General features: G+C 43.8%; 1 protein-coding gene across 3 annotated transcripts in view; it reads left to right on the forward strand.

Annotated features, from left to right (window-relative positions):
* The window catches only part of LOC121674116 (deubiquitinase DESI2-like), a 90496-nt gene that overhangs the window by 62046 nt on the left and 14021 nt on the right, over positions 1–14429 (forward strand). For 2 of the 3 annotated variants that reach the window (XM_042048148.1, XM_042048149.1), the window contains 3 exons: positions 8820–8892; positions 10217–10310; positions 11236–11377. In XM_042048148.1, the coding sequence (XP_041904082.1) occupies positions 8820–8892; positions 10217–10310; positions 11236–11377 (309 nt within the window). Of the gene's footprint in view, positions 1–6299; positions 7782–8819; positions 8893–10216; positions 10311–11235; positions 11378–14429 lie in introns of those variants that run through there. The other variant, XM_042048150.1, reaches the window with a different exon arrangement.

A 14429-nucleotide genomic window follows, 5' to 3' on the forward strand; every position in this document is an offset into this window, starting at 1 on the left:
CTTATAGGATCACTGTGTGGGACAGGCTCTTGGCACTGGCACATGCTCCAGCAACTCCCTCGCAGTGACTTCTGTTTGATGTCCCCAGTCCCACCCTGGCCCACTCAGCTGACTCCTTCAGGCACAGTCAGTAATGAAGTTTAGGGAAACAGGTGGAGGTTGGAAAAATGGCGTATTGCTTCTTGTATGTTGTAAACAGTCTGCTATAAATACCATGTTCTGTACACAGACAGCCAAGATGGGCCATCAGTGTCATGACTGGTGTGACAAACCCTTGGGCTGGTGGGCTGGCTTTGTGTGAACCTACAAACAGAAGAGACAGGAATGGTCATTCTGCAGAGACAGAAAATAGTTGTTTATTTTAGCCAGCAAGTTGCCTTATGTCTCCATTGGTAAGGCAGGTTCCACTCAAGCACTGAAACATGAGTTGGGTGAGAGTTCGCTCTCCTCAACAAGAGAACTGTATTTAACAGAGAGCACACCGGGTCAGCTGCCTTCTGAATAGCAGCTTCAGGTATGCATGCCTTGAGGCCAAAGATACACAGCAGTGAACTTATAAACACCTCACAGATGCAGCTGCAGGAAGGAAGCTCTGCTCAGGACAATGCCTGCCAGCGTTGTAGCAGGGTAGAAAGTGTAAACTGTAATGGAGAAAGCAGAAAATTGTAGAAGACTTCAAGTAATACCAGTAGACTGAGATAGAACTGTGCCTGCCATTTACAGGATGAGGCTGTAAGTGGAAACGCTGGAGGTATCCCATTGTCACAGCTAAATCTTGTTTGCAATTTTTAATTAAAAATATTCTGGATACACCCAAAAGTTAACTTCTGAAATGCTCACTGCTTCCTTTCCACAGAATGATTAATATTTTCTTCTGTCCTTGTATTCTTCCAGTAAAATCACATTGCGTCACAACATTGAAGCATAAGTAGATTTCCAATCTCTCTCAGCAGCAGCGTCAGTTTTTAATCCACACACAGCATTTTAGAAGCCTCTGAAATAAGCTCTTTATGCTTCATGATTGTAAAGGTTTTATTGTTGGCTCATGTATCAGGCAATTCAGATGCATATGACAGTAATGTCTGGAAAGCCACAGTAAACTCTGAAGAAATTTCTCCTGAGGAGACAGCCAAGGAATGTATTTAGCCCAACCTGAGCAGAAAAGATCCTTTGCAGAGCAGAACTTGGCTGAAATAGAAGAGCTGCTAAGCCAAGAGTTGGCTGCTGCAGTCCCTCAGAGGCTTGGCCTCTCATTCCTCTCAAGGCTGAAACGGAGCATCTTGCCTTGGGTCTCTTCTCTTAGTATCTGTGGGTTTGAATGAGGGAATATGTTTAGCAGCATCAATTTCGAGTATCAGGCTGTCGTTTCCCAGGAAATTCCTGTTTTATTAGAGTCTGTTAACCCGAACGGTGGAGAAGTATTCTTAGCAGAAGCTCCTTTCATTCAAAATGCAGCAGAGCAGAAGCAATTGCATGCCAAAGGATGCCTTGTCATTTTCTTCTTTCTGTGACTGCTCCTCAGATGTCTGTTCTTCAGCCAGTTCTCCTGTCCCAGTCTGAGTATGAAGTGGGGTCCTTGAGAGGCGTCCTTGTGTCACCCTGTATCCCTGCCTCATCAGAGATATCTCAAGCTCTCCGGCTGCACTGAAGCTGCAGATTTCTCAGTACTTGAATGCTCTCCTGGAAGAAAACCTGTAGTTCCTGAGCTTTATTCAGTTCTGCCAGTTGGGTCATTTGCAAGCAGGCCAATGCCTACACCCTGGGAACTGTTTTTCTTGAGACTTGAAAGTTATTGCCTATTGCAACTGGAGGCTGTGCCTGTTTGTAAACACAGACCTGCTTACTGCAGTATTTTGTTTCTTTAACACTGTCTGGAATTTTAGTTGAAAGTTAACATAACTGACTAAAGCAGGTGCTTTTGGCTGGTTGGATTTGGAGTGACCTGATGTGCTTTCACACCCATGTCCATGATGTGCAGACTGATAGCTTTTGCCAACAGTGAGGAGGACCTGACACGGGATGATCCTCCAGCTGGGAAGAACCATGTTCTGTGTGTGCTGGAGTGAGGGCCCACCCAGGTAGCTTTTCCCAGGTGTGAAGTACCAAAGACAGGTCTGCGTCATCACTCCTCAATACTCTGTTAAGCTTTATTTAGTTGCTGTTCTGCCCACGTGTATTTAAACCCTTTCCCACTTAATCTGTATTCACAGTATATTAGGAAAATAGCATTTTAGACTTGATGAATATACAAACCTTGGACCCCTGGAGAATGGTGTGAGACATGGGTTACACTGAAATGAGCTTGGGTCTCACCCAATTGCTAAAGAAAAACTTGCTAATAGTAGCCATGCTGTATAATTTGACATCATCCCACATGACAGTGAGTTTTTATCACTAAAGCTCCAGGGCAGAGGGGGTGAACAGCAGAAGGACTGGGACATATTGCAGGACTGTGTGTATGCCTGGGGCCGTGGAACATAAGTGAGCACTGCTGCAGTATGACTGAAGCGCCCTGGATCTGCAGGAAGCTCCCTGTCCTGCACGTCTGTAGTTGAAGTAAAGCTTCCTTCACCCCTGCAAGCATTGCTTGGGGAATAATCTGTGATCTGTTTTGGGCCCTCTCCTTCCACTTCTGTGCGCCCAAGATTCTGGATCTTGATTTCGCAAGATGTACTGGGGGAAACAAACCCTTCTGAAGCTGCTGGCTATATGCTGTAAACAGATGGGATTTTACTTGCTGGTTTCCTGAAATGCTGTTCTCTAGCTTTCCCCTCCAGTTTTATCTTTTGTGCTCTCAAATTTCTGGATCAATGCATCTCAGAACATAATGCTGAGGTATTACTTTGATGTCCCCTAGCTGGCCTCCTGCATCGATCTGATTTTGCCTTTAAAAGACTGCCTTTTGTGCTGAGATTTAACATTGCAGAGGATTCTCTTGGTGTTTGAGATATGACCGACCAGTGTATTTGTTAGTGCACACAATCCTTTGCCTGTCTTCATGAGGCTGCTTAGGTAACTTGACTGCCGGGGCCAAGCACTGCCCTGGGTGTTCTCCACTTGGATTTGTTGAGCCAAGGGTCTCTTCAGCAAGCCAGATCCCCCATCCTATAAAGAGGCCCTGTAAAGGGCCAAGTACAGTGTGTGACTTGGCCCTCAAAAAGGAAAGGATTAAAATCAAGCTCAGGTGGTAGGGCAGACAGTCTCTTACTGGACCTGTGTTGACATGAATCCCTTAATACACTCCTTGCTTCCTAGCAATATTTAAGTATCATCCTTTACTGGTTTTTTCCTTTTTCCTAGAAGTAAGATCTGCCAGTGAACTCACAGGAAAAAGGAAGTAATCCTTCTGAATTACAAGCAGATGGTTCTTTGAGAAGAGATATGGACAAGTTACTGGTTCATCATCTGCACCCGTCCTCGGTAAAGGTGTCTTGGTCACAGTAGTGTGTGGCCATACCTGGACATCAGAGAAGCAGATGAGGTCAGAGCTGAGCTCTCTCTCTCTAGCCTGGTATCCTGGCTCAGACATTGCTTGTGTGTGATGCCTGGTGAAGAATAGAGCTTTCAGCAAGGATCTATGACACTGGGTACTCTGAGTTTGCAGCTATTTATTGAAATCAGATTTAATTAACAACTCCTGGTGCATTTCTTTTCTATGTGTTCATACAGATCATAAAGAAGGAAGGCTTAGCATTTGCTCAGTAGTGAACAGATATTGTGGAGTGGAATATCTAGTCTGTATTGGGGTGATAAATGGAATATTGCTTAGTGTGTTGGCTGCTCAGAGAAAGTATCAAGTGCACAGAATATCTGAGATACTCACAGGAGGGGTCTTGTCTCCAGCATCTGGGGAGCTGTTTAGTTAAACTGCTTAGCACATTGATGCAGGAAAGATTTTGGTTGACACACTGTGGAAAATAATGAAGTAGGTCTGAAGTAGGGAAGAGAGAGTTAGTGGCAGAAACTTCAATGTTATAGCACAGTATTAGTTGATGGCAGAAGTTTGTGGTAACGTGGATGGGCCTCTTCTATCTGGAAACCCATGTTTCTGGTATGAGCTCCTAGGAACTCCTGCTCTGAAAACTCCCAGGATGATATAATCTGCTGGTATCACATCATCTGCCTCTCCATTCTAGACCTAAAAGACCCATATCAATATAATGAAGGTTTTTAGTTTCTTTCCTTTCTGGAAAGGCTTTTACTTCTACCTCTGTGGGATGGATAAATGAAGTGAATAACACAAAAACTGACTCAGAGTATCTCCCAGAATCTAAACTATCTCACCAGTTATTGTGATCTCTGAACCAAACCAACAGAAAATCAGAGAAAACCTAAATAAAACCTGAAAATTTTCAAATTCTACTTCATCAGGGACCTTCATTAAAAGCTATTAACTTGTATACTACAAACTAAATGCTCAGGTTCCTTTCTGGGTTTGAATTTTGGGTTCTGGGCTATCTGCTGCTGTTATGAGGTGATTATAGCCTGGTTAGCCTTTCTCCCTGCCTCAGTTATTGTCTGAGCTGTTCTCTGTCTCTGTTGAAGATGGAAATGAGACAGAATACTCCAAGTCCCTCTGTGTAAGGTTTAGGGCACAATTTTCCAGGCAGTATGCAATGCAAGCATGAATCACAACTCCCTTTAAGATACTGCTGTATTCAGTTCCCTGGCTCTTTTCATCTGACTGAACAGGCTGCAGATTTTTGTTTTTAATCTAAGCAATAACCAATTTACTCCAGAGATGAGTATTTGCTGACTGTTGCTGCTGTTCTTATGCTTGGGGTTGCAAACCTCTTGGAAAACAAGGCCAGCTCGTGCATGTGTGTACAAACCTGGTTTAAAATCTGGCTTGGATTCTCTTTTCCAGCTCAGCAAGTGACTGACATGTTCACTTTAGCATGGCTTCCTCCTGAGACGAGCTGTGGGTTGTGCCAAAGTGCTGTGAGGCGTTCACTGTGAGTTCAGTCACACACTGGAGGCAGATTCTACAGCGCCCTGGAGACAGGGGTGAGATAAGGACAGTACAGCCATGATTCAGAGCTGCCTTGCACTTTCATATACATGATACAATACATATCAGTATTGTAACAATAGAACCAAGATGTAAATCAGACCCTGCTTCAATAACATCCTTGTGTGATTGCAATTATTTGAAAGAAAGTACTAAATCAGGATAGCTTCTGTTCAGTTCAAACTCAGATATTGCTGAGGTTGTTGCACTTCAGTCCATCATGCCTCCTTTAAAGGAATTAATACTAAAAAATACACCAGTTAAATACAGAAATGCCCATGTGAGGGTCATTATATTGTAACACCTGGCATCAGCCATAGAAACACTTTTGCTCCTCTCTTCTTTATCTATGGTGGAGCCTCCTCATCACTTGTGCTTTCAGACCTGTCCTGAAGCCTGGCTCTCTGCTCCTGGAGTTGGACAGGATGGGTTGCAGGGGCTGAAATTCTGTGCTGCAAACAAGAGTGCTTGGGGGACAGGGCAGGCTTGTGATCTGAGAGTGCTCTGCATGTATGAGGTGATCAGGTCTCAGAACATCACTCTAACAAGTAATCAATCAAGGAGAGGGTTTTTTCCTGATTGTTTTCTTATTTGTTGTTTGGATCCAACATAAACTTTTACATGGAAGAAGAAAAAGCTATAGCTGCAAGTGGCTTTCAGTGTAGCTTCCTTGTTTGAAATGCAAAGCCTCATGCAGATGAGGCTCTCCAGATAGCCCTGATTTTGATAACTGACAAGAGTATTTCTAATTTAAAAAGTCTCCCTTCTCTTCCTATTAGTTACTTCTCTAAGCAAAGCAGCTGTCGTGAGCTGGGCATGTTTTGCTTGTATTGTTGCCGTGAGACAATAGCTTAGCCTGGGGGAAGAAGACAACCTACTTACCATATCGTGTGGGAGTTGTTTCAGTAGGACTTGAGAAACCAGTGTTTCTCTGAAGCTCGCTGAGACTGCCTGAGACTGTCTGAGGAGTTAACCCATGAGTGTACCTTCAGCCAGTTTGCAGACAACACCAAGTTGGGCAGGAATGGTGATCTGCTTGAGGAAGGCTCTCCAGAGGGATCTGGACAGGCTGGATCAGTGGGCTGTGGCAAATCATGTGAGGTGCAGTGAGGTAAAATGCCAGGTCCTGCACCTGGGTCACAACAGCCCCATGCAGTGCTACAGGCTGGGGGATGAGTGACTGGAAAGCTGCCTGGGAGAAAGGTACCTGAGAGAGCTGGTCAACAGCAGCTGAACATGAGCCAGTGTGTGCCAGTGGCATCCTGGCCTGTATCAGGAACAGTGTGGCCAGCAGGACCAGGGCAGTGATTGTCCCCCTGTACTCAGCACTGGTGAAACCCTTCAAATCTTGTGTCCAGTTTTCGGCCCCTCACTACAAGAAGTATGTGCTGGAGTGGGTCCAGAGAGGGGCAATGGAGCTGGTAAAGGGGTCTGGAGCACAAGTCTGAGGAGTAGCTGAGGGAGCTGGGAGTGTTTAGCCTGGAAAAAATGAGGCTAAGGGGAGACCTGATCGCTCTTTACAACCACTTGACAGGCAGCTGTTATGAGGTGAGGGTTGGTCTCTTCTACCAGGCGACAAGTAACAGGATGGAAATGACCTCAAGTTCTGTCAGGGGAGGTTCAGAATAGATATTAGGAAAAATATCCTCACGGAAAGGGTTGTCGGGCTTTGGAACAGACTGTACAAGGAAGTGGTGGATTCACTATCCCTAGAAGTATTTAAAAAATGAGTGGATATGGCACTTGAGGACGTGGTTTACTGGTGAACATGGTGGCGGTGCTAGGTTGATGGCTGAATTTGATGATCTTAGAGGTATTTTCCAACCTTAAAGATTCCACGATTCTATGAGGTGTGGGAGATTAAAGAACTGAACTGAGGGGAGACAGGCTTTTGTCCCGTGGTGTCATGTGTGGCTGCCACCCCTATCTTCTTTCCCAGTCAGAGTAGGGATATTCCTGCTGCAGAGAACTAGGCAACAGAGAACTGTGGGGAAGGGCAGCAGAAGGCAAGGGCACCTAAATACCAGGTGTTCAACCCAGCGTTCACTGCTGATGTGCTGTCCCAACTGGCAGAGGCCGAGAGCTACCTGACCCTAAAAACAGGAGTTTGCATAATTCAAGTGAAGAAGTAAATGGAGGTTACACAAGGTTTGCAGAGAGCAGTGGGCAGAGGTCCAGCTGGGGTCAGGTGGTTTGCTGCCCTCTTGCAACAATACATCATTTGTGATTAAAAAAAACTCACAAAGAACAAGAAGCATTACAGGCTTTTCTGGAGGGAAATGGAACTGCTGTACTGCCAGAGGCAAGCATTTTTGGGGACATGGTTTAAGATATCAAGGTTAGCCATATATTAAGTCAGGCTTGGGATTGTGGCTTTCATATCAAAGCTACTGTGTTTTTTCACAGTAGCAGTGGTTTTGCAGAAAACATTTTCAGGTGATTTACAGAGCTGCTGCAGTCATCATAAATACATAAGCAAGTAGTGCAAGCACAGTAGCTGGAGTATGCCAGACCTCTGGTTGCCTGACAGCAGAGGGATTCTTACTCACACCATGGCAGCTCAGTGACACCAGACACAGGGAAGGTGCAGCTTATCCTGGTTCCACAAGAAGCTGCTACCAGACTCAAAAGAGAATTTTAGTTTAATGAACCTGTCATGTCCTTGTACAAGAACAAGTGAACAATACTCATTTTCCTTGCAGTGGCAGATTAAAACCAGAATTTAGTTGCTCTGAGTTACTAGAAGATGCATCTCCACTCCACAGCAGCTGTAAGTGAACTGTAAATATACCAGGCATGGGCAGTTTCCTCAGTGCCTGAAAACATCATTTCTGTAGCAGCACAGCTCTGCAGCTGACCTAATAAACACTGATGCTGAGCAGGGCTAATAATCCTCAATGCAGCATTGCCCTGGCATGGCTGTACAGCTTCCTGCTCTGGAATTAGCTTAGCTGGGACTTGTTTGGGTGTCTGCACTGTCCTTCACGGTGTGGTGGAAACAGGCCCTGCGCAGTGCTTGGCAGAGCAGCATCACATGCATGCACTGGACTGCAGTGCTTCTCTGCTCTAAATGTCACAGGGAAGTGCTGGGCTCCAGGGCAATGGAGTCAGTTAAAATCTCTTGAAAATTTGTCTTTGATTTGGATGAAATTTTGGTCATCTTGGACCCTTGTCTCTTCTGAATTCAGTGCTTGATTATATATGGTACTTCTCAGCAAAATGTTGACTAGCTCTGAGTTCCTTTTTTTTCTATAAAGCACTTATGGATGTTAGATAGTCAATTACTTAGGGGTGCTCCTCTGACCTATTGGGGCAACAAACCTCCATATCTATGATGTCTTTGCCTAAAACCTAGCTAATAATAAGTAGGTGTTGGGAGGTGATGTAAAAAGATGTGTGGAAAATAACTGGGGATTCTCTTACTCCAGATTTTGAAAATCAAATAAGGCAAGCGAATTGATAAAGCTGACTCAGTGTCAGGTATTTAGGTGAGAAGATAGATAAATAATCACACATCCTGTAGCAGCTGGGTTTATGCAGGTTCAGGTCCAGTTGTATCTTAATACAGGTTAGTGCCTTAGGTGAAAAGGTTAGATGAGCATTTTTCGGAGAACTAATCCCATCCAGCTGAATAAACAGAGTACCCACTTCTGTTAGTCTGTAAGAGTCTCAATTTGTTTGTCTCAAGATAATTTCAAAATCACTCTGATATTTAAGAGGAGCTGGGAGATGGGGGATAAACCCTAGACCAAGATCATGTGTTTCTTTTCCACTAATGCTTCCCAATGTGGCTTCTCTCTTACTGTAGTACTGGATAAATGAATACACCTCCACCTTGGGGATTGGTGTCTTCCACTCTGGCATCGAGATCTACGGCAGAGGTATGAAGTATTTCCCTTTTACTGCCTGCAGAACATGGGGACAACTGTATGGCTAGTCTGATATGGAAAAGCACCCCAAACTTACAGCTTTTGGCAAGGAATGTTTTGAGGAATGAAAAACAAAAAACTCAGCCAATTCTCTTTCGGAGGCCATTGTGGAGTATAGGAGGAACTCATGCAGTTCTGTTATGAACCATGTAGTCCTTGCTATTCAGCATGTAACTGCAGCCTGTAAAGGTCGTGCAGGTGTGTAGCAGGATGGCAGATAGGAGGAGCAATGCTGGAAAGCCATTCTGTAGTGAAGGAGGGGGATAGAGAGTGGGAGAAATGAGGGAAAGGGAAGAGAGGTGGATCAAGGGTTGTCCTAAGGCTTGCAGATGTGTTTGTGCTAATTCCCTGTCAGGATACATCTGTTTTCCAGTAATTCCTTATGCGCGCATATGGTCTAGAAATCTTGGAATCTGGGTTTTTAGATATTGGAAACTATTGATTTGAAACAGTAGAGTTACAAAGAAAGGAAAATGTTGTGTAAGACTTTTGAAATTGTCTGAAAGGGGTAGAAGCTGATTAGAGCCACCCATTTCAAAAGTCAAGGGATCTGGAAAACATCTGTAGTGTTGGGAGGGATGAACTAGCATCACAGACTTTGTTTCCTTTTTCAGCATTAAATGGGAATGACTTGTCTGCTCACTCATGGTATTTTTAGCCAGTGCCATGCAGTAGCCAGAACCCCTGTGGTGCCATTTCCATCTTGAGCACAGAGGCTTTCACAGGCCCCGTGAGATGGCCTGTGTGACACTGGGTGGATCACAGGCTGTGTTTCACAGGCCATGCAAGGTGGCCTCTATGACATGCAGGGACTCCCTGGCCTGACCTGTGCGCTGAGGCAGCAGAGTACAATCAGCCTGGCTTTCTGCAAACACTTCCCACTCACTGCCTGTAAATCCCTCTGGAAGATTTGATTTCTCCCTACTCTAGAAATTACTTTTTCCAGCTCAGTAACTGGCAGCCTCTCATAGTTTATCCAGATGCCTTCAGTGCAGAACTTTCCACTGAGAGGAAGCCACCTGGATGGGGACAGACTCGGAGAGTTTTCCTGGTGCTGTGGGAAAGCAGTACATTTAGCATGGAGGGAGGCTGTGAGGGCATCCTCAGTCCAATAGGTAACCAGGCAGTGAAAACAGCTTTCAGAGTCTGGCTGGAACAGATTTTGGCAATAGCCCAGCCCCTGGTGCTGATGTTGAGCCATGTAGACAGCTGCCATAGAATTTTTCCTGACATGGCGTTCATTCAATTACTCACAGTCTGTTTCTTTCCTTGTCAGAGTTTGCCTATGGAGGGCATCCCTACCCTTTCAGTGGGATTTTCGAGATCACACCTGGCAGTGCGGTAGAACTTGGCGAGACCTTTAAATTCAAGTAAGGGCCCTTTTCTACATCTCCCCCTCTGCCCCTGGTAGCCATCGGTGTAGAGGGAGCAGGGAAGTCCTGTCCTCTGGGTCCTCCTTTCACTCTCCCCACTGCCATCCTTCACATGATCCTGATTCAAAGGCAGCCCTGCAGGGATTTTGGAGGTGGATAAGAGAGTGTGTAAAAAGCACACTTACAAAGAGTGCAGTTCTCTTTTCCCATTCTATTCATCTTCTGTGCTCCCAGTTTCACCTGTTACACAGAGTCAATGCACAGGGGAAAAAAAATAAAACTTCTCTTTTTATGAGTACCCCCTATCTGTGGATACTGCACAGAGTACCTGAAGTCATCACATGTGTTTATTGCTGCTCTGTTACAAGGGACAGACTGGCTGCTAGAGGAGTCTGAGAGGATGCTGCATTCTTGTGTTGTTCAAGATGCTCAGACTGTGGGACTGTGGGTCAAGGAAATGTCCATGGCAGGGGGGCTTGACCTTCCCAGACTGCCAGTTTATGTTGAGGGTCATTTTAGAGCAAGTGCTACTGAGTGAGTATCAGGAGAAGCAATAGGTTTCTGCAGAAAGTTTTCAGTCTGCTCCTTCCTGGCCCAGGCGACCCTCTCTGTTGTAATAGAAATTTCTCTTGTGGAATGATGGGTAGAGTGGGAGTAAACCCCCAGAGCTGAGACTTCCCTGGTGGTGAGCAAGAAGATCTCAGGGCTGTTGCCTGTGTGATAACTTGCTTTGTGGAAAAGCTGTGGATATTACTATGCCATTCTGTTAGTGAGAGTCTCTGATAGCCTTAGATATGCATGTCCATAACATTTTAACCTGTCCTTCTTGCCAGTGTCTGATCATTTCCTTCTCTCTCAGTACGTATCACACTCTTCACTGTATCTTTCTGTTTTTCCTGTTGTATGTTTTGTTTTTAACTAGAGAATCTATTGCCTTGGGCACCACAGACTTCACAGAAGAGGATGTGGATAAGATTATGGAAGAGCTGGGCAAGGAATACAAAGGAAATGCGTACCACTTGATGCACAAGAACTGTAATCACTTTTCTTCTGCTCTGGCTGAGGTGGGCACAAATGGGGTTTATTCATTTATTTTTCACTGTTTCAGATCTGTAGTAATGCTCACAGAAAGGGAACTGGGGTCAGCACACCCTGCCAGGTCAGAACCCATAGCCAAATATCTCTGCCCTTAATATTTCTGGAAGCCCTTTGCTGTTGAAAGGGATGGGATCAGGAGGTAGAGATGTGGCAGGTTTATCACATGTTTGGTCTAAACTGTGTGGGAAATTAGGAGTGCTTGTAATTTGGTTCACTGAACAGGCACTGAGCAGGAATTCAAAGGACAGACCTGGTTAGCATGCAAATATGCATCATTTTTATAACAAACATAAGTAACACTATATGATCTGCAAAGGTATAAAAATGGTATATCAGTGTTCTGGAAACAAAAATTTGCAGTATTCAGAGAGGGGGTGTTCTTTTTCTTTATTTAATCTGCACCAACCAAAACCTATTTAAAAAAAAAGATTTTCTTATAGACATCTTCAGTGCTTATTCATTTTCATGTTCTCAAACCACTGTGAATTACAACAGAACTGTTACTTCTATTCAGAGACAACTGAAGCACAGAGAAACACAAATTCTATTCCATCTGTCTGCTGATTTGGGGTATCTGATTTTTGATTCCCAAAGATGTGATTATTTTGGGGGAAGTTGCCTTCCTCCTCACCTCCCAGATGAGATGGTTAAAGTGTGTTTCAGTTAAGGTGTGACTATTCAGCATTTGTGTAAATCTGATTTCCAGATCTTGACCCAGTGTCAGAAAAAGATGGGAAAAGCACAAAATGGAAGTAACCTTCTATAAAAACTTTCTGTGCTTTCCATACTTGCTTTATGGCAAACTCAAGGAGAGAATATAACTTGTCATGATAGGTAATGACTGCTGTAACAGTGAAACTTTAATTTCTCCCTCTGGAATCCCCATCCTAATTAATCACACATCTCTTGCCTTTCTTCATCATATGGGGCAAGGGTCCTATGCCAATAACCTCTTTTGCCACAAGTGTTCATTCATCCCCAAACAAGCCCATCACGGATCCCAAAGTGAGGTCAGTGGAAAAAGTACTGCATGATTTTGTAAGAAAATACATAGTGAATCTGAGAACCAGTAACTGATTTACAAGGGACCTACTTAGGCTCTTAGGAACACCAATTCTCTATTGGTTCCATCCTTATTAATTATATAGAGTCCTTTCTGTAAATGTTAACAAATTAAAACAAACAGGAAGGAATTGAATTGGTGCAAACAGAGAATGAATTTCCAAGAAGTACAGTGAGCAAATCAATGTTAGCCACACTACTAATTTGGAATCAAATAATCAAATTACTAAAACAGAAAATAGGAATTTTAAAAATTAAGAAGGAAACCCAGGAGAAAGCTGTGGGATTATTAAGAAAAGATGAACAAAATCCTTTACCTGCAGCAGTGAAATAAAGTCATTGCTTACTATGTACTTTGAAAGGTAAAATGTCTGTCTTGTCTCCAAGCCATAAGCTCAAAGCCATTCTTCCTTGATTCTACTGCTACATATCAGTGTATCCCTCACTGCTCCTTCCTTGTCCAGCCTTCCTAACACAAGTCAAGTAAGAGATCTTACAAAAAACTAGTACTGTATCTTAAATTTTGTTTTCAATATGCCTTCAGTGGGCATCTTTATAGGAGTGGAATTTAGGGTTAAGTTTTCCTGCAAGAGCTTTCTTGGTGGATTCAGAGTGCTCATTCATTGCCCCGTAACCTGTCTAGATAGTAAAGCAGAAGCCTGAATAGCTGGTTCTGACACTTCTGCTCCCAGGAGCAGAATTTACTCGGGATTTACGTCAGTTTAAATAAGCCCTTCATAGGCAAGCAGGACTTTTTGTTGCTGTTGCTCTTCACATATGCCTGTGTTTATCAACCCTCTCTAATGCATTACAAATGCAAACCCGGAGGAGCTGGACAGCAGGCCCAGGAGCAGAATATCCTGGATGGTCTCTAGCACAGGGATACAGAAAATGGGAGCTGAAATTCTTATAAAAATAGCTGGTGGTAAGACACTAAGCAAAAGTCCCAGCATTTCAATATGCCTCAGTCAGCAACATGAGGAATACGTGTGGCTGCCTTACAATAGATATCCCCATCCATTCTTGTAAATACAGTAAGTCTGGCAATTTGGAGCTGGGTGAGAAGTAGCATAGCTTATCTTGGGATACTTCTGACCTTTTGGAGGAAGACTGCTTGAAATCTATTAAGGCAGAACCTGCTTGAACTGAAAGCAATGAAAGTTTCTATTCTCAACATCTGAATGCTTTCTTTACAGCCTAAGTGATTTTTTCCTCTTCTTCTTGCTGTAGTTCCCATTAAAACTAAGCAAACCAAAAACCACCCCATTAGCAAGCTCCAGTCCCTTCCACGTTGAACTACAAGATGCATCCTCACAGTACACAGAACATGCTGGGTACATGATGATTGGCTCAACAAGCCTGTGTAGATATGTGTCACCACATAGGGCAGAAAACAGAAATTATATTTGTGCCTAAAAATCAATTATGAGATGAGTCTCTTTGGTGTTTGTACTGCTCTTTTCTTCAGACTCGTCATCTGTGAAGAAGTAATAATAATAACAACAACAACAAAAATATTTAGCACCTATTTATGTACACTCATGTTCTGTGACAGTTAAAGACAGTAAACTGGAAAAATTATCCAAAGAATTAAAAGAAAAGATGTAGAAATTTTGCTCAACAGAATGAAACACTGGAACTGGGATTTAATTCCAGCCACAAAAAAAAAGAGCCAAGGATTTTTTGTGTAAATTCTTGATCTTTCTGTTGCTGTAGCCCATCTGAAAGGTGATGCTATAGATACCACAATGCCCTTTCACCCCAGAGAGGGCTTGGGGTGGAGGATGCTTTTTAGCATGAAAGAGGGGATGACCAGCTCTGCTCCCAAAAGCCCTTTAGGCTTTTCTGCTCACAGGCATAAACCATTGTGCACAGTTAAGGAGATGGTTGTTCTGAGCCTCCCAGGTAATACCAGGCGGGTCACATCCCTGTGCTGCGCCAAAGTGTCCCCCCTCC

Source organism: Corvus kubaryi, unplaced genomic scaffold, assembly GCF_017639235.1.
Source record: "Corvus kubaryi isolate FWS band 111438036 unplaced genomic scaffold, C.kubaryi_AGA036_p1.0 66, whole genome shotgun sequence".
In the NCBI taxonomy this organism is placed as follows: Eukaryota; Metazoa; Chordata; class Aves; order Passeriformes; family Corvidae; genus Corvus; species Corvus kubaryi.